Raw genomic sequence first — 19,744 nt, 5'->3', positions numbered from 1 at the left:
TGCACCTGCGTTTCTGGCTCTGACCGAAAACGCGCTGTGGAAACGCGTTGGCTTAGTACTTTTTGTCCCTCTCTGCTATTATAGTTTTGCAAGATGGCGGAACTACATGGAAGCCTCCGTCGACCTACCCGTGTATATAAAGATAATAAATCCTTCATTAACGAGGATTAGTTTAAACATTGGCATAGGTATTTGTACACCATTGAGGGCATATTTATGAATAAAAATATTGATTTTAGATAATAAAATACCTAAAAAGTTACTTATTGTCCCTTTAATCCAGCTGGACAACCCAACGGAGCGTTCGGCGTATCGGGAATGATATCATCTCCACTCCACTCGATGGGGCAGACAAAAACCTTTGCAGGTAGGATGGTTTCAGGAGGCGCGGTGTCTTCCTCTGAAGATGACAGTCCATTAACCATGGTCTCCCAAACACGTCTGCGGTAGAATTCTCCAGGACCAGAAGTTTGATTTTGTCCTGATGCAGGATACCCACTGTCAGAGTGATTTCGTTGGTGCGATGCTGTATTGATGAACGGTTCAAGGGTTTTCTGGTGACAGAATGAACTTTTAGTTTCTGTGGAATGGGCTTTTTTCTGGTTGGACCGTACTCACCAAAGCTCTGGGTGGACGGATGGGGCATTCCGCGATAACATGCCCTTTGCTGCCACAGTATAAGCACAGACCCTGGGTCAGCTGCCGTTGTCGCGGTCAGGGACAGAAGATGACGGAGACAGTTTCAAGGTTAAATGGAACAGTTTATTGAAATGGCAAAGAGTTAGGAGTCAATGGCAGATAAATCGAAGCTCTTAGGGAAACCACAGGTACACAGACACACTCTGGAATCCAAAACTCCACCGAAGATGAAGATGATGACGATAGAAATCTATTAAATAAACAGAGAGTCAGGTTTAGTCCACAATTGCTTGCAATGTAGTTCGCTTAGACGAGACCGGACAGAGAGTGTGTGTCTGTGGCTGATTTATATAGAACGGAGATAATGAGAGGGCGACAGATGCAGCCAATCAAAAGTCCGGTTATTGTGATCGGGGATAATGAGTAGTGTGTGTGGAAGGACCTGGCACATCCGTGACTATGTTTTTTTATTAATTTATTGGCATATTTAATAGTTTTCTGTATAAAGCAGTATGTGTTTTTGGAACTAGCATAGCTCGAGTAAGCAAGGTTTGGATTAATCAACCGAGAGTATGTGTGACAGTAAATTAACCATGCTTCTGGAATACAGAAGACAGTCTGTGATTGTCAGATATTTGATGAGCCAAAGCTTGAGACCGGGTCATGATCATTTCACTGATCGATATTTCGCAGCTACCAAAACTGTCAAAAACAAAGGTTCGAGAATGGAGACAAGCCTGTTTGTTCCTCAGTATCATTATTATTTATTCTGGATGGTTTTGAATCAATCATGTCATCGATCTCCCATTCACTAAACTCAATATTTACCAGAATGTGTCAGATTTCAGCGGCTGCACCTGGAGTTTAGAGTTTCTCTTTCATAGGATGACATACACGTATATAGGGTTTTCATATTTTATGAGGATTTTCCATAGAAATATTAATTTTATAATGTGCATATTTTACATTATTTTCATGCAGTTTACACAGAATAATGTCTCCTGACAATAAGACTGTCATCAACTGTTTCCTCCTCATTCATTATGATGATGTCTTAAATCTTCTGTAAACTCACACATTAAACTCTGAGAAAAATTACAGGATCACTACAAAAAAAATATTTTACTGAATAACTAAAATACTGGAATTGAAATAAAAATAACACATCAATAAGAATCTCACATAATCAGAGATGTCAGTGCAAATCTTTATTTGCATCATTATACAGAGCCTATGCAGCTTTTAAGTTGCATACATAACAATAATGCATTTATAAAAAATATATAGTTTAATATTTTTCAATTTTCTTTGACAGTGTCTTAATGAGCAGATATTTAAACAAAGAATAAACAACATCACTGTAAGAATAAAGTGACTAAATTCTCTTGCAGTTCTACAACAAAATCGCAAATCTTGTGGCATTTCAAAGCAAAATTAGTTTATTTGAGCTAATCTCATATTTACTAAATCTAAATAGCACATAATTTATTTGAAATACTGAATCTGAAGAAAACTTTTGCTCACTGAACAATGTTTTTTAATATGAGTCACAAGAGTCAATGACTGAGTGAAACTCTTTCCACACTGAGTACTGTGATATGGTTTCTCTCCAGTGTGACTTCGCTCATGTACTTTCAGGTTTCCAGACTGGTTGAAGATCTTGTCACAATATGAACACTTGTAAGGTTTCTCTCCAGTGTGAATCCTTTGGTGCTGTTTCAGATGACCAACTGTAGCAAAGCTCTTTCCACACTCAAAACACATGTGATCTCTCACTTCATTATGTGTTTTCTGGTGCTGTTTATAACTGAGCAGCCATGAAAAACTCTTTCCACAGTAAGAACACACATGAGGCTTCTCTTCTGAATGAACTATCCGGTGTGTTTTTAGATTTGATGATGAAATAAACTTTTTACCACACTGATCACAGTTAAAACGCTTTTCTCCAGAGTGGATGCACAGATGAAAACTGAGACTTGATACTGCAGTGAAACTCTTTCCACACTGAGAGCATGTGTGTGGTTTCTCTCCAGTGTGGATCCTCATGTGCTTCTTAAGGTTTCCTTTGTGTCTGAAACTCTTTCCACACTGAGTGCATGTGAGCAGCCGTTCGCCTTTGATTTTACAAGTTTCCGCCTCCGCTTCATTCACCTCATGTCTTTGCTGTTTGACTTCCATTCAGTCTAAAATAAACAAATGATGTGGTTAAAAATCTGTGAACCTGATTAAATTTCAGAAACAAACAGGCATATGTTATAGAAGGATCAGATCTTTGATGGGTCAAATGTATGTTCTCTCATTCCTTGTTAATACAATTAAATGTATTAATTGGGTGTGTGTTCACAGTGTGTGTGTGTGTTCACTGCTCTGTGTGTGTGCACTTCTGATGGGTTAAATGCAGAGCACGAATTCTGAGTATGGGTCACCATACTTGGCTGAATGTCATGTCACTTTTAGAACCAAGAATGGACACCAGTACCTCAGTATCTTCATGTTTTATTCTGGATGGTTCTGAGACACTAATGTCTTCAATCTCCTCTTTAGCAGACTCCATCTTTACCATAGTATGTGTCATTTTCAGAAGCTGTTCCTGGTGTCTGCTCCAGTCCTGTAGGATCATGTGAATATTCCTCACCTTTTTAACACAGTTAAAGCACAGACTCCGCCCACCACAGATTCTAAAGATTTCATTGGTCGTGTCAATCATGGTGATCGCCTACACAACACTGAATCAATTCCATTAAAAACTTTAATACAGGGTTAGTTTGTGACAAAGAAACCAAATTATCCTAAACTCAAATCTTCCATCTTTGAAGTGTCACCATTAGCAGATAATGCAGCAGCTGTTGTGAACTCAACTGATTTTACTAAATGACCTCTGTACAAAACTATAAAATAACGATGCTGCAGTCTTTCTCAATACATTCTTATACACAGTCATTTGGCTCCAAATACCCTGCTCTTTAAAATTTATTGATTACTCTTACTTATTCATCCATAACATTTAATATTTTGTCCTTGTTCTTCCTTTATATATATTTCTTTGCTGTGAACTGAATCCATGAGGTCTATAGTTTTGTTGAGGGGTGACTGAGTGATTTACAAAACCAAAACATAAAAAAAAGAAAAGAAAATTATAAACGCTGCATTTCAATGATGTAATATATAACTGGTTTAAATAAAAACAACAGACTGTCTGAATGAAAATTCTAATTTATGCTAATCCAAATGTAAAAAAAAAACTGTGCAAGACTGTTTTCTATAGTCTGTAATCATACGTTTAATCTAGAAATTCAACCTGAGGGGTAAAAGATAAAAAACACACATCAGTAGGTGATTATCACATAAAGTGTTGATCCTGTAGTTTGTCTCAGTCTGTTGACACACAATGAAATGAGCTTAATGTGACAATTAACAGAAGATCTCAGACATCATCATAATGAATGAGGAGAAAACAGGGAACTATTGTCTTTTCAGCAGCTCAGTAAAACATGACGACTGTGTTTCAGTCAAACTATTGTTTCACTAATAGTCAGTTACACTGAGCTGTTTGACAAATTTAAATGTATGCAAAAATTCTGCAATTGCTTTGACATTACAAGTGTACAAATATTGTGTCACACCAATGAAGTACCTGAAAAACTATCAAACTAACTGGATGAATGGGTACACTTTGCTCTTTGTGACAACATTTGTCCGAAAAAATTATGCTTTTTATGTTTTGTCGTAAGAATCACTAGCATTTAATGCAGTGGTATGGTTTCTCTCCAGTATGAACTCGCTCATGTGCTTTCATGTGTTCAGAATTAAAATTTTAGGGGCCTGTTCCCCAATTGTTGTACCCCAAAAGCTGCAAATTTGACCCCTTATTTCCTGAATATAGCCTATACATTCACACGAATTATTGAAGCCAGACAGCTCTCTTATTTGTATGGCCATCTCATAAAAAAGGTATAGCTCTTTTTCTGGGGATGTGAAAAATAATTAAAGGTGTGTTCACACTCTGACACTTCAATTATGAGGGGAACAACACTTGCATGTCTGTAACTCAAGACGTATTAAAGCTATCTCTGTGTAGAGACTGATTCATAACTTTTTATTTTGGTGTCTTCATTTTTAAAGTCCTATATTGTTAATTTGGATTAATAGAATAAAACAAAATGCATTTCTAGTTTCAGTATTAGTTGTTCAGACAATCCTCTTTAATAAGCATCAGCTGAATGAAAAATGATTCACGTTTGTTCCTTGTCCTCTGAAAATTAGTAAAATTCAGCAATTTACTCAAAGCTGTATTGGGATCCCCATCACAGGGATTGAAACATTTAGGACTTTAAAATGAGGATTACAAAAGAAACCTTTAAGAACCAGAATCTAAAATTATATTGGGATAGCTTTAATACTAATTGCGATACAGGCGCACAATCTTTGGAAGAATAATATTTTTGGCATTCAGTTTTTATTTTATTTTTATAGAAGTAAAATTTCTTCAAGTTCGCCCATGTCATCTTCAGACATTCTTCTTTAAAGATATCAGCTATGCAAAGTGACCCACATTTGGTCTCTGAACACTGAAAATGTAACAATTTCATACCTCCAAGTAAACCATCCTTAAAAGAGAATATTGAAAGAAATGTTTAAGAACCATTAATAATTCCCATTAACCTGTCTCAGGTTACGAATGTAACCATAGTTCCCTGAGTAGGGAACGAGACACTGTCTTCCTTTGGGGAGCACCTTGTCGTGACCAGTGTCTGTAGCATAAATTGAAAAAACACCAACTTGTTGGCCGGGGACAGCCTCCGATGTCACTACCATCACTTTTTAAAATTAAAAAGTGCTTTTCCCATTCTTGAACTATTGCAATGCAACAAGTATTGCTAAAGTCAACAGAGTACTAAAATAATAGCCAATCTTTGAGTAAAAATAAAACACTGATGCTTTCTAAAGTCTTTTATTTTCACTCTGTAATTGTAATCCAAATCCAACACACACACACACATATATATATATACTCATTTTGACTCTCCTCCACAAAGTAATGGATTTCTCCGTAAATATCCATATCATTAGTTATTTAGTCTTTCATCAATATTTATGTTTAGCTTTCTTCGTTAAAAATATGAACAGGACCAAAATTTTGAGTTGGGGAAGTTTCTAAAATTTACACAAAAAATAAAACTATACTAAGGTCAGAGGTTTGTACTGGATTTGTTTCAGTGTTGTGTAGATGATGACTGTGATTGACACGACCAATGAAATCTTCAGAATCTGTGGTGGGCGGAGTTTGTGCTTGGGTTAAAAAGGTGAGGGTTGTTCACTTGATCCTACAGGACTGGAGCAGAAGCTGAAGAGGAGGTTGATGAAATGAGTGATCCAGAACCATCCAGAATAAAACATGAAGATACTGAGGAACAAACAGGTTTGTGTCCATTCTTGATTCTTCATTGTTGACTGCTGACAGACATTAAAGCTTCTTTTAAAAAGATTTAGTGCCTTTGAAATAATGAGGAATAAGTAAGAAAGATAAATTATCATCTAAATGATCATATCCACATTTATTTATTTATTTTTAACAAGGAATAACAGAAGTAACCTTTGGCTCTTTAGGTTTCTGCTATTAAGTTGTGTTCACTTTAACTGATTTTAACAATATCTTTTTTTTATTTTAGTCTGGATGGAACAGCAAACACATGAGGTGAATGAAGTGGAGGAGGAACATTGTAAAGTCAAAACTTCAAGAAAAAAAGACAAAAAGCTGCACACCTGCTCACAGTGTGGAAAGAGTTTTGTAAGCAAAGGAAACGTTAAGACGCACATGAGGATCCACACTGGAGAGAAACCATACACCTGCCCTCAGTGTGGAAAGAGTTTTACTGCAGTATCAAGTCTCAGTTATCATCTGGGTATTCACTCTGGAGAAAAGCCTTTTACCTGTGATCAGTGTGGTAAAAAGTTCATTTCATCACCAAGTCTAAAAGCACACCAGAAAGTTCATTCAGAAGAGAAGCCTCATGTGTGTTCTTACTGTGGAAAGAGTTTTTCACTGCTGTCCAGTTATAAACAGCACCAGAAAACACATAATGGAGTGAGAGAACACATGTGTTTTGAGTGTGGAAAGAGCTTTCCTGCAGACTTACATCTGAAACGGCATCAAAGGATTCACACTGGAGAGAAACCTCACAAGTGTTCATATTGTGACAAGAGTTTCACTGATTCTGGAAGCCTGATAGTACATGAGCGAATTCACACTGGAGAGAAACCTCACAAGTGTTCATATTGTGACAAGCGTTTCACTGTTTCTGGAAGCCTGAAAGTACATGAGCGAATACACACTGGAGAGAAACCTTACAAGTGTTCATATTGTGACAAGAGTTTCAATGATTCTGGAAGCCTGAAAGTACATGAGCGAGTTCACACTGGAGAGAAACCGTACCTCTGTACTCAGTGTGGAAAGAGATTCACACAGTCAGCGACTCTTGTGACTCATATTAAAAAGCATTGTTCTGTGTCCGAGTGAGCAAATATTTTTTACAGAATCAGTATTTCAAGTCAACAATGTGAATTTCAGATTCAGTAAATCTTAGATTAGCACAAATTATTAGCTTTGCTGTGAACAAGATTTGTGGAGATATTTTTGCAGAACAGCAAAAGTATTTAGTCATTTTAGCCTTTCATGGTTTTTTTTATATTACTACATTATTATATGCAACATAAAATTTGTGTAGGTTTTGTATAATGATGCAAATAAATTTACAGTCCACTGACATCTGATTATGTGTGATTTTTATTGATGTGCATTATTGTGTTAAACTGTTCATTAATAGATTTTATTTGTGTTGATCCTATAGTTTGTCTCAGTCTGATGACAGACAATGTAATGATCTTAATGTGCCAATTTACAGAAGACAAGGAGAAAACTGAACTATTGGCTTTTCTAGCAAGTAATTTGATGATAGTCTTGTCGTCAGGATATATTATTCAGTGCTGATCATATTAAAATAACGTATCTACAAATATGTACAGAATACATTAACATTGCTCTTTTAAATTGACAGTTTTCATGTGGAAGATGTTAACAGTTCACAGAGTATGAATTTATCCAGCTTTCCATGGCTCAACAGTTCAGTAAAAGTTGGGAATATTTACATCATTCTTAGAACAGTCTCCAGCAGCTGAAATCTGACACATACTATTTAGTTTATTCGGAGACTGATGACGAGTGATTCAGAGCCATCCAGAATAACACATGAAGACACTGAGGGCTTTTGTCCATCAGTCTGCATATATATGATACATTCCTGGTATAAAGATGATAAATTCCTGGTAACACAAACATTTAGGGTTTTCTTGGTTTATGAAGATTATGAAGATGGTTTATGAAGATTTCCATAGACATAGTGATTATTTTACTCTACAATTACCATTGTGTACGAAATGTGCTATATAAATAAACTTGCCTTACTTGCTTATTTTACATTGTTTTTACTTAATTTACACTCAACTATCAGCTGGAGTGTTTTTTTTTGTATTGTTTTTTTTTTTTAAACAGAGATGTGTCATTTAAAATCAGTTGAATTTAGCTGTGTTTGTTGCATTATATGCCAATGCTGACACTTGAAAAATGACGGTAAAAAAAGCACTTGCATGTTTGTAACTCAATATGTGTTAAAGATATCTGTGTAGAGACTCGTAACTTTTCTTTTTGTATATTCAAGTCCTATATGGTTAATTTGTTTTATTAAAATAAAACAATGCATTTCTAGTTTCATAATATTGTTCTTCAGACTGTCCTCTTTAATAAATTATCCATGTTTCGTCTTTGTCCACTGAAGATTAGTAAAGTTCAACAATGTACTCAGAGCTGCATTATGATCGCAATATCACAGGGATTGAAACATTTAGGGCTTTAAAAGAGATCTTTAATACTTATTGAGATACAGGCGCACAATATTTGGGAATTTTTTTAATAGAAGTTCAATATCTAGTTTGTGCATGTCATCTTCAGACATTCTTCTTTAAAATAAAGTTATTAACTATGCAAAGTGACCCACATTTGGTTTCTGAACACTGAAAATATAACAATTTCATATATCCAAGTGAACCATATGTTCTTAAAAGAGAATATTAAAAGAAATGTTTAAAAACGATTAACTACCTAAAAGATTGAGATATCTTTAACACATTTTGAGATACAGGAGTGCAAACTTCATGTGGAAAAACAAACAATAAGTGAACATTTCCCAATTTTTGAAGCATCACCATTGGCATATAAGGCAGCAAGTATTGCTAAACTCAGCTGATTTTAATAGACCTACCAATATCCAAGTCAAAATAAAATAATGATGGTGCAGTCTTTATAAAGTTATGTATAACTATTCCATTTATAATTTAGATTTTCAGCCTGTAATTGATCACATCTACAAAATATTGAGTACTCAGTACATATTCATGTATAATATATAATCGGTCTGAACAAAACTGACAGACAGACTGAATGAAAATGCTAATGTATGCTATTTCAATGTCAAAAATATGTAGGAATGGTTCTCATAGTACTTTTAATAGTGAATTTTAACCTAAGGGTTAAATATTAAAAACACACATCAATATGTGATTATCATATAAAGTGTTGATCCTGTGGTTCATCTCAGTCTGTTGATAGACATTGAAATGATCTTGATGTGCCAATTTACAGAAGATTTCACACATCATCATAATGAATGAGGAGAAAACTGGGAACTATTGGCTTTTCAGCAGCTTAATTAAACATAATGGCCATGTTTTTTCTCCAAGACTATTGTTTCACTAATTGTCAGTTGCAACATTTTGTTTTTCTTTGTTTTGCACTATTCTCATTTTAATTGTATGCTGAAATGCTGTAATTTCTTTGACAATATAAATGTAAAAATATTTGTAAGTACCTACCTGGATGAACTGATAGACTTCTTCTTGAAATGATTGTCTACTTTTGATAAACAATAGTGACCAATTCTCCACACCGCAGACTAATGATAATTTCATAACGTCTAATACATACTCACTCTCCTCTTTCCCTGTGGTTTAAGTCCTACCTCTCAGATAGATCTTTCAGGGTGTCTTGAAGTGGTGAAGTTTCTAAGTCACAACTTCTTGCTTCTGGGGTTCCTCAAGGCTCAGTACTTGGACCACTTCTCTTCTCCATCTACATGACATCATTCGGATCTGTCATTCAGAAGCATGGCTTTTCCTATCACTGCTATGCTGAATACATTCAGCTCTACTTCTTATACCAACAAGATGATCACCAAAAAACCTCATGTTACTGCTCTTCTCATCGGGTTACAATGGCTACCAGTAGCTGCTTGCATCAAATTCAAGGTACTGAGGCTTGCCTACAAGACGACCACTAGTACCACACCAATATACCTAAACTAAACTTATTCTCTGCTCCAGAGTTACTATAAAGCACTAATATAACTAATTTATAAGGTAATATATTATTCTAATATGGTTATTATCTTTATTTTTTTTGGCATACTCAGTCATCTGTAATAATGACAAAACCGTTATCTATAAAATAGAAAACTCCTTATAAATAGATCAGTGGATAAAACACTGAAGCGTCACACTTTTTCTTAGTGTCTGTGTCCATAGTGACTCTTTGTTCTGTTGAGTAATTGTTTTTTTTGCACATTAACCAGGAACATACTCGGAGTTGAGTGAACTTTCTCCCAGATGCATTATTGGAACCAGCATACCTTGAGTAAGCAAGGTTTGGGTTGAACATCCAAGAGTTCAGAGTGTATGTGATGGTAAATTAACCTTGTTTTTTGAATACCCCCTAGTTATCAATCTGTGGTATCAGATATTTGATGAGCCAAAGCTTAGTTATGTCATTTGTTTCACAGCTACCAAAACAGTCAAAATAAAAAGGATTGCGGATGGAGAAAAGCCTGTTTGTTCCTCAAAAGTAAGGTGCACCCAAATTTTCGACAGCATTGCATTCAACACTCCATTTTTTCAAGTTTATTATTTTTTTTAAATCACTGTCCATATAGGCAATATTGGCTTGTTACCTAAATGATTAACTTACAATCTGGTCAACATTAAGTTCTATATTTGAAGCACAACTCTACAAGAAAGTTGATCTTCTTGATCTTTGGTCTTGACTAAACCAGCGGGCCACGTTCTCTCTAGCATGAATATCTTTCATACCTGGCACCTCTACACTGAATCTGATCAGATATTCACTGTGTCTGAATGAAGGGATGCCCTTTATTAAGTTAATGTAGAAATCGCTTGGAGCATTTTTTATTAAATATAAGTTTTAGGGGTTTTTTTAAGTAAAGACCAAGCTGCCAGTGGCAGAGAGTGAGCCTATGTTCGATGCGTTTACCCTTTTCAAATCATCACGAATTGTCTAAAATAAAATCTATGTTGGAATGAAAGAGATTTTGTACCAGATCGAGTGCCTCTTATTCTATATTATATTATAAAAGATCACTCTAAATTGTAAATTAGACAAATGTATTTTCTGTAAAGTTGCTCTATAACAATGTCAAGTCACTTTTATTTTTATAGCGCTTTAAACAAAATACATTTCGTCAAAGCAACTGATCAACATTCATTAGGAAAACAGTGTGTGATGCAAAATGAGAGTTAAAGAGAGTTCATCATTGAATTCAGTGATGTCATCTCTGTTCAGTTTAAATAGTATTGGAATGTGTATTATAAAAAACGCTTAACAAATACATTTGAATTGAATTATGCTAACCCAAAGATACAAAATAGAAGAATTAAAAATAAATACAATCTCGCTGCTCAAACTGTGTATAAACATTTTTTTATATATTTCTTTACTCGTTTTCATTTAGAATTTGCTCGTACTTTTAATTTCAATATGTATGTTTAATATAAAAAATGCTTTTCTTACTTAAGTACAATAAATATTACACACTTTAAAACTTTTACTCAAGTAATATTCTAAATTGTAACTTTCACTTCTACAAAAGTCATTTTCTGAAAGATATCTGTACTTTTATTTGACTGTGGCTTTTAGGTACTTCACCCACTGAGTATTTCTGAATCCGAACTGATTCATATTGAACTGGAGTCTTTTGTTGGCAGGTGATCATGTGATTGAGTTAACCAATACAATATACAGTGGAAAAAACTAACAAAATAAGCCAAAACATTATATATAATGTATAATAAATAATTGGTCTGAACAAAACTAGAAGACATGCTGAATGAAAATTCTAATTTAATTTATTGTCAAAAAGTGCAAGAATGCTCTCTGTAGCCTTTAATAGTGTTTGTAATAATGAACTTAAACTTTAGGGGTAAAAGATTAAAAACACACATCAGTAGGTGATTTTCACATAAAGTGTTGATCCTGTAGTTTGTCTCAGTCTGTTGACACACAATGAAATGATCTTAATGTGCCAATTTACAGAAGATCTCAGGAATCATCATAATGAATGAGGAGAAAACAGGGAGCTATTGGCTTTTCAGCAGCTCTTTCGATAATAGTCAGCTATCAGGATGACAGCTGTGTTGTTTCTCTGAGACTATGAATTCACTAATAAAAGTGTTTGTTGTTTTGCACTATTCTCAATGTAATTTCTTTGCCGATATGAATATACAGTATATCTGTCATGCTGATAAAGCACCTGGAAGCTAACTAGCTGGATGAATAGATAAACTTTGCTCATAATTATGACTTCAGACAAATCTTTTTCATATGTTTCGCTACAGAGTTTTTTTGTTTGAAACTCTTTCCACACTGAGTACAGTGATACGGCTTCTCTCCAGTATGAACTCGCTCATGGGTTTTCATTTGTGTAGGCTGAGTAAAACTCTTGTCACAATATGAACACTTGTAAGGTTTCTCTCCAGTGTGAATTCTTTGATGCCGTTTCAGTTGTTGACTTGTAGTAAAGCTCTTTCCACACTCAAAACACATGTGTTCTCTCACTTCATTATGTGTTTTCTGGTGCTGTTTAAAATTATCCAGTCGTGAAAAACTCTTTCCACAGTAAGAACACACATGAGGCTTCTCATCTGTATGAACTATCAGGTGTGCTTTTAGACTTGATGATGAAATAAACTTTTTACCACACTGATCACAGGTAAAAGGCTTTTCTCCAGAGTGGATACGCAGATGACAACTGAGACCCGATACTGCAGTAAAACTCTTTCCACACTGAGGGCATGTGTGTGGTTTCTCTCCAGTGTGGATCCTCATGTGCGTCTTAAGGCTTCCTTTGTGTCTGAAACTCTTTCCACACTGTGAGCAGGTGTGAAGCGGTTTGTCTTTTTTTCTTGAAGTTTTGATTTTACAATGTTCCTCCTCCACTTCATTCACCTCATGTCTTTGCTGTTTTACTTCCATCCAGACTAAAATAAACAAAAATGTGGTTAAAATCAGTTAAAGTGAACACAATTTAATAGCAGAAACCAAAAGAACTCACATATTTATCTGTATCAAGTATCAGATCTTTAATGTGTCAAAGGTTAGTTCTGTCATCCCCTGTTTTGTTGAAATTAAAACGTGCATATGATCAGCTAGATGATAATTTATAATTCCTATTGCTCATTATTTCAGAGCCACTTTTATTGTTTTATTGATGTTTTATTGTCTGTTATCAGTCAACAATGAAGAATCAAGAATGGACACAAACCTGTTTGTTCCTCAGTATCTTCATGTTTTATTCTGGATGGTTCTGGATCACTCATTTCGTCAACCTCCTCTTCAGCTTCTGCTCCAGTCCTGTAGGATCAAGTGAATGTTCCTCACCTTTTTAACACAAGCACAAACTCCGCCCACCACAGATTCTGGAGATTTCATTGGTTGTTTGAATCACAGTGATCATCTACACAACACTGAAATCATTAGTACAGGGTTAGTTTGTGGCAAAGCAACCAAAATTCCCCAACTTGAATTTTTTATTTTGTCCATCTTTGAAGTGGCAGCATATAAACTCTGCTTTTTTCACTAAATGACCAACACATCTCTGTTCAAAAATATAATAATGACACTGCATTCTTTCTCAAATATTTAGTTTTTTGATGCCAAATCTCTTCAAATCCTCAACAGAATTGATTGATTACTCAGTACATATTCATCCATGACATTTAAAATTTTGACATTTGTCTTCATTTATGTATTTCTCTCCTGGATCAAAGAGCTGTGAACTGAATCCATTTTATGGTATTCATGTAAACATACGTCATAAGTGAATATTAAAAAAAGGCAAGCAAATACAGAGGAAATAAATAAAGGCCTACACAAGCTCCCTACTGAGGGCTAATATTGTGTTATGCTGTAGGTTCTGAGCTCTTTCAGCAAACTGAACTTTTATGCACTATTATAATAAAATTATTTTACAAGTTCATCTGCTCTGTCCTTGTTTGTTATATTTGTTTATTTTTGGTAGCTGAGAGTTGCACAGCGCTGGTCACTAGTATCTATATCTGGTCACTTTTTCCACGTCGTCCATTAATCTATTTGTGCGACGATTTGAACAACAATTGAGAAGTATTTTATATATTCAGTTATATTAAAAAGAGATACGAATAATACGTTACTGTCGTGGATATTCTAAATCATAGCAACCATAGCGTCTGGAAATGACGATATTCATTCAATCTATTCCCAAAGATTGTGCACATGTATCTCAAGTAAGTATGATTGAGTTAACCAATAAAATCAGCAGCGGAAAAAACAAACAAAACATTATATATATAGTGTATAAATGGTCTGAACAAAACTTGCAGACATGCTGAATAAAAATGCTAATTTATGCTATTTCAATATCAAAAACATGTCAAGTGCAAGAATGGTTTCTGTAGACTTTAATAGTGTTTGTAATAATGAACTTTAACTTTAGGGGTAAAAGATTAAAACACACATCAATAGGTGATTATCACATAAAGTGTTGATCCTGTAGTTTGTCTCAGGCTGTTGACACACAATGAAATGATCTTAATGTGCCAATTTACAGAAGATCTCAGACATCATCATAATGAATGAGGAGAAAACAGGGAACTATTGTGTTTTCAGCAGCTCAGTTAAACATGACGACTGTGTTTCAGTCAGACAGTGAATTCACTAATTGTCAGTTACATTGTTTTGTCTGTGTTGTTTTGCACTATTCTCATTGTAATTGCGTTTACAATATGAATGTATAAATATTTGTCATGCCAATGAAGCACCTGGAAACTAACTCGTATGATACGCTACAGAGCTTTTGTGTTTAAAACTCCACACTGAGTACTGTGATATGGTTTCTCTCCAGTGTGAACTCGCTCATGTACTTTCATGTTTCCAGACTGAATGAAACTCTTGTCACAATATGAACACTTGTAAGGTTTCTCTCCAGTGTGAATTCTTTGATGCTGTTTCAGTTGTTGACTTGTAGTAAAGCTCTTTCCACACTCAAAACACACATGATCTCTCACTTCATTATGTGTTTTCTGGTGCAGCTTACATTTGTCTAGACGTGAAAAACTTTTTCCACAGTAAGAACACACATGAGGCTTCTCTTCTGAATGAATTGTCAAGTGTGTTTTTAGCCTTGATGATGAAATAAACTTTTTACCACACTGATCACAGTTAAAAGGCTTTTCTCCAGAGTGAATACGCAGATGATTACAGAGACTTCGTGCTACAGTAAAACTCTTTCCACACTGAGAGCAAGTGTGTGGTTTCTCTCCAGTGTGGATTATTATGTGCCTATTAAGGCTTCCTTTGACTCTGAAACTCTTTCCACACTGAGGGCATGTGTAAGGTTTCTCTCCAGTGTGGATCCTCATGTGCGTCTTAACGTTTCGTTTGCGTTTGAAACTCTTTCCACACTGTGAGCAGGTGTGAAGCGGTTTGTCTATTTTTCTTGAAGTTTTGATTTTACAACATTCCTCCTCCACTTCATTCACCTCATGTCTTTTCTGTTTAACTTCCATCCAGTCTAAAATAAACAAATGATGTGGTTAAAAGCTGTTAAATGAACACAATTTAATAGCAGAAACCAAAAAAAAAAAAATCACATTTTTATCTTTGATGTGTCAAAGGTTAGTTCTGTCATTAAAGACATCTGACATTAAAATGTGCATATGATCGGTTAGATGATCATTTATAATTTATTGCTAATTATTTCCCAGCCACTAAATCTTTTTAACAGAAGCTTTAATGTTTCTCAGCAGTCAACAATGAAGAATCAAGAATGGACACAAACCTGTTGTATCTTCATGTTTTATTCTGGATGTTTCTGGATCACTCATGTCGTCAACCTCCTCTTCAGCTTCTGCTCCAGTCCTGTAGGATCAAGTGAATAACCCTCACCTTTTTAACACAAGCACAAACTCCGCCCACCACAGATTCTGAAGATTTCATTGGTCGTGTCAATCACAGTGAATCGCAGTAATCATCTACAACACTGAAACCAATCCAGTACAAACCTGTGACCTCAGTATAGTTTAATTTTTGTTGTCAAATCAAGCTAATTTCTGAAACTTCCCCCAACTTAAATGTTTGGTTTTCTTCATATTTTTAATGAAGAAAGCCAAACATAAGTAGTGTAAAATACCAGATATTTAATGTCATGGATAATCACAGAGTAAACCATTATTTTAGAGGTGAGTAAACAATAGAAATTTTAAGTGGATTTTGGGGCCAAATTACAGGATTAAAAAAACGACTTTGGAAAGATGAAAGATGTTTTATTCTAGTACAATCGGTTGACTTCAGCAATAATTGTTGCATTGTGACGATATAATGATATAATGTTGAAACTAGAAAAACTGAATGCCATGCCACCAAAATATGATTTTCCCAAAGATTGTTTTCCTGTGTCTCAATTATTCAAGATCTAAATATGATTTTCTTGACTTAATTTCCTTAATTCCTCATTTTTAAAGCCCTAAATGTTTCAATCCCAGGGATATGATGATCGTAATGTGTCTATATGAGTAAATTGTTGAAATTTACTCATTTTAATACAGATTAAAGAAGACTGTCTGAGGAACAAATAATCTTGAAACTAGAAGTGCATCTTTCACTTTTACTCCACTACAATTCTTAATTAAATTACAAAGCAGATTGGGAAGAACACCGACTGCAAGAAAGCAGGTTTCGTGAATTATTAGTGGTTAATGACTCCTAAATAAACACATTTGCTCGTGTGCAAACCAATCATTTTCCACTCAAGTCGAGGCTTGGGTTTGTGATAAATAGCCTATTATTGTAAGTGTTGTTTTAATGATGTGTGATCTGACATTATCGAGTATATCACAAAATTCAAACAAAAACACATAGTGCACACACTACCTGATCTAATATATTAAAACACATTTAAAATGATCAAAATTAAAGGCATTGTAAATTTGTTGCAAAATGCCTCTATATGTCTTTTATGTCTATATCATTTGATATGGTTATTATCAAACTAAAAGTGTTTTTTCTCCAGATATCAGCAATGTAATATTGTGTAAATGACTGTGTGAATACATCTAAATGCCACTTCAGATGCAGATCTCGGAAAGGTTTTCTTATGTTGGAATGAAAGAGTTTTTATACCAGATCAAGTGGCTCTTATTCTTTATCATATTATAAAAGATCACTCTAAACTGTAATGGAGACACATGCATTTTCTGTGAAGTTGATTTGAAACAATGTGTATTGTAAAAAGCGCTATACAAATAAATTTGAATTGAATTATGCTAACCCAAAGATACAAAATAGAAAAGTTAAAAATTAATACAATCTCGTTGCTCAAACTGTGTATACATTGTTTGGAAATGACGAATTCATTCAATCTATTCCCAAAGATTGTGCACCTGTATCTCAAGTAAGTATGATTGAGTTAACCAATAAAATTATCAGTGGAAAAAACTAACAAAAAACATTATATATAGTGTATAACTGGTCTGAACAAAACTAGCAGACATGCTGAATAAAAATGCTAATTTATGCAATTTCAATGTCAAAAACATGTCAAGTGCAAGAATGGTTTCTGTAGACTTTAATAGTGTTTGTAATAATGAACTTTAACTTCAGGGGTAAAAGATTAAAAACTCACATCAATAGGTGATTATCACATAAAGTGTTGATCCTGTAGTTTGTCTCAGTCTGTTGACACACAATGAAATGATCTTAATGTGACAATTTACAGAAGATCTCAGACATCATCATAATGAATGAGGAGAAAACAAGGAGCTATTGTCTTTTCAGCAGCTCTTTCGATAATAGTCAGCTATCAGGATGACAGCTGTGTTGTTTCTCTCAGACTATGAATTCACTAATAAAAGTGTTTGTTGTTTTGCACTATTCTCATTGTAATTTCTTTGCCGATATGAATATACAGTATATCTGTCATGCTGATAAAGCACCTGGAAGCTAACTAGCTGGATGAATAGATAAACTTTGCTCATAATTATGACTTCAGACAAATCTTTTTCATATGTTTCGCTACAGAGTTTTTTTGTTTGAAACTCTTTCCACACTGAGGACAGTGATACGGCTTCTCTCCAGTGTGAACTCGCTCATGGGTTTTCATTTGTGTAGGCTGAGTAAAACTCTTGTCACAATATGAACACTTGTAAGGTTTCTCTCCAGTATGAATTCTTTGATGCCGTTTCAGTTTTTGACTTGTAGTTGACTCACCCAATTTAGTTCTTGCGGTCTTCTAGTAACGAGCTGATGAGTGTAATCAGGCATGTTAGATAAGGGAGACATATAAAAGGTGCAGGGCAGGGAGGAGTCTAGGACAGGTTTGGGAAGCACTGTAATGTCCTCACCTTTTTAAAACACAGTTAAAGCACAAACTCCGCCCACCACAGATTCTAAAGATTTCATTGGTCTACACCAGTGGTTCTCAATTCCAGTCCTGGGATCCCCCTGCTCTACACATTTTGCATGTCTCCCTTATTTATAACACACCTGATGGAGATCATCAGCTTGTTAGAGGATAGAGCCATTAACTGAACCAATGAGCTGATGATCTCAATACTAAAACTAAGTCGACACCAATGGCATTGGGCCACAATCACACCAACCGAAATGGTACACTTATTTATTTTACTTATGCATGTCAACTACATAAATATCACCTTTACAATGATGAAGGGTTTGCCTTATACAACAAATATAAAAAAAGAACAGGAGTTTCCTCAAGTAAGCTAAAAGCAGATTGACAGATTGAGACAAAAAAGGCAACAGACAAAGACACGTATGGTTATTCAGACAATCTCAGACTGATAACACAAACATTTTAAATATGATGCAATGCCACTACTTGCATTTATTTGCACTGATTGAAAGAAAAAAAATGATACACTACAGACCAGGGGCCTGTACCATGATGGTAGCTGAACAAATTCGGAGTTACATGATTAGTTTTGAGTTGACAAAATCAAACCTCTCCAATCCGGCTCTGTTGGTAGTAGTTTTATTTACTTCTTGTGAGAGACCCAGCGAGACTCAAAACTAAAGGTTTTGCAAAACCTTAAGAGATTGAAAAATATGACAAAATTTAACGACATATGAAAAATTAAGGATGACAAATAAAATGTATTATCTTGCTCTATCAGTGCAGTGATAAGTGCATTCTGCTCAGTGTGGGAAATGTCTGGTGTAGCATGACTGAAAAATAAATAGCATCTTCCCTTTCCTTTAAAATTGTTCTCAAAACTCTTCTGCCACTAAACTGTCTTTTTGTAAGTGCTCATTAAGCAGTGGATCGTAATGAGACAAAAGCTCTAGTATGCCTAAGAACTTTCCATTATGGGTATCATCTAGGTCTTTGGTTTTACCCCTGAAAGGAAAATTCCTTGATGCCAAGTGCAGTGTTACATCCAGGGTTCTCTGCACGAGAGCTCTGTTTTTCTCCGTTTCTGTTTGGATCTGCTTTTACAACTGAGAGTCAATGCCACTAAACAGCCATTACTGACTGTTGCAAGTTCTTGCATTTCAGATAGCAGTCTCTATGTGCCGTATTCTTCTCATGGACAGGGAATTTATCATACATCCTACGCCACTTTACATCAGACATTTTATATCCCTTTTGGCTGTTCAGTGCACTAAGAGAAGGTATTTTTTGTAAATGAGAGAAAAGCACACATGGGAGGC

At 35.0% G+C, this 19,744-nt stretch overlaps 2 protein-coding genes and 1 long non-coding RNA gene across 7 annotated transcripts; 2 read left to right on the top strand and 1 right to left on the bottom strand.

Moving 5' to 3' along the window:
* Positions 1-1,832: 1,832 nt before the first annotated feature.
* LOC128028564 (gastrula zinc finger protein XlCGF7.1-like) lies at positions 1,833-18,394 on the bottom strand. 5 transcript variants are annotated; one of them, XM_052615811.1, is made up of 4 exons: positions 18,281-18,394; positions 13,302-13,390; positions 12,550-13,017; positions 1,833-2,369 (listed from the first exon to the last, which is right to left on the bottom strand). In XM_052615811.1, exons 2-4 carry the CDS (start codon positions 13,354-13,356, stop codon positions 2,125-2,127), a joined length of 768 nt encoding a protein of 255 aa, XP_052471771.1. In that variant the 5' UTR covers positions 13,357-13,390; positions 18,281-18,394; the 3' UTR covers positions 1,833-2,124. The 5 variants fall into 5 exon arrangements, 4 of the variants coding, with proteins under 4 accessions (XP_052471771.1, XP_052471773.1, XP_052471775.1 ...); XM_052615813.1 differs by lacking the exon at positions 13,302-13,390 and adding an exon at positions 15,855-15,934 and having other exon boundaries at positions 18,281-18,385; XR_008187164.1 differs by lacking the exons at positions 1,833-2,369; positions 12,550-13,017; positions 13,302-13,390 and adding exons at positions 14,461-15,587; positions 15,855-15,934 and having other exon boundaries at positions 18,281-18,367.
* Positions 2,374-13,019, top strand: LOC128028565 (uncharacterized). Its single transcript, XR_008187165.1, has 3 exons — positions 2,374-2,517; positions 12,698-12,833; positions 12,918-13,019. It is a non-coding gene; the product is annotated as an uncharacterized LOC128028565 (long non-coding RNA).
* LOC128028563 (zinc finger protein 239-like) lies at positions 5,799-7,403 on the top strand. Its single transcript, XM_052615810.1, has 2 exons — positions 5,799-6,058; positions 6,309-7,403. Exons 1-2 carry the CDS (start codon positions 6,004-6,006, stop codon positions 7,154-7,156), a joined length of 903 nt encoding a protein of 300 aa, XP_052471770.1. The 5' UTR covers positions 5,799-6,003; the 3' UTR covers positions 7,157-7,403.
* Positions 18,395-19,744: the final 1,350 nt, after the last annotated feature.

This window comes from Carassius gibelio, chromosome A15, assembly GCF_023724105.1.
Source record: "Carassius gibelio isolate Cgi1373 ecotype wild population from Czech Republic chromosome A15, carGib1.2-hapl.c, whole genome shotgun sequence".
In the NCBI taxonomy this organism is placed as follows: Eukaryota; Metazoa; Chordata; class Actinopteri; order Cypriniformes; family Cyprinidae; genus Carassius; species Carassius gibelio.
The sequence above is the reverse complement of the archived record's forward strand: the minus strand, read 5'-3'. Positions and strand labels throughout refer to the sequence as shown.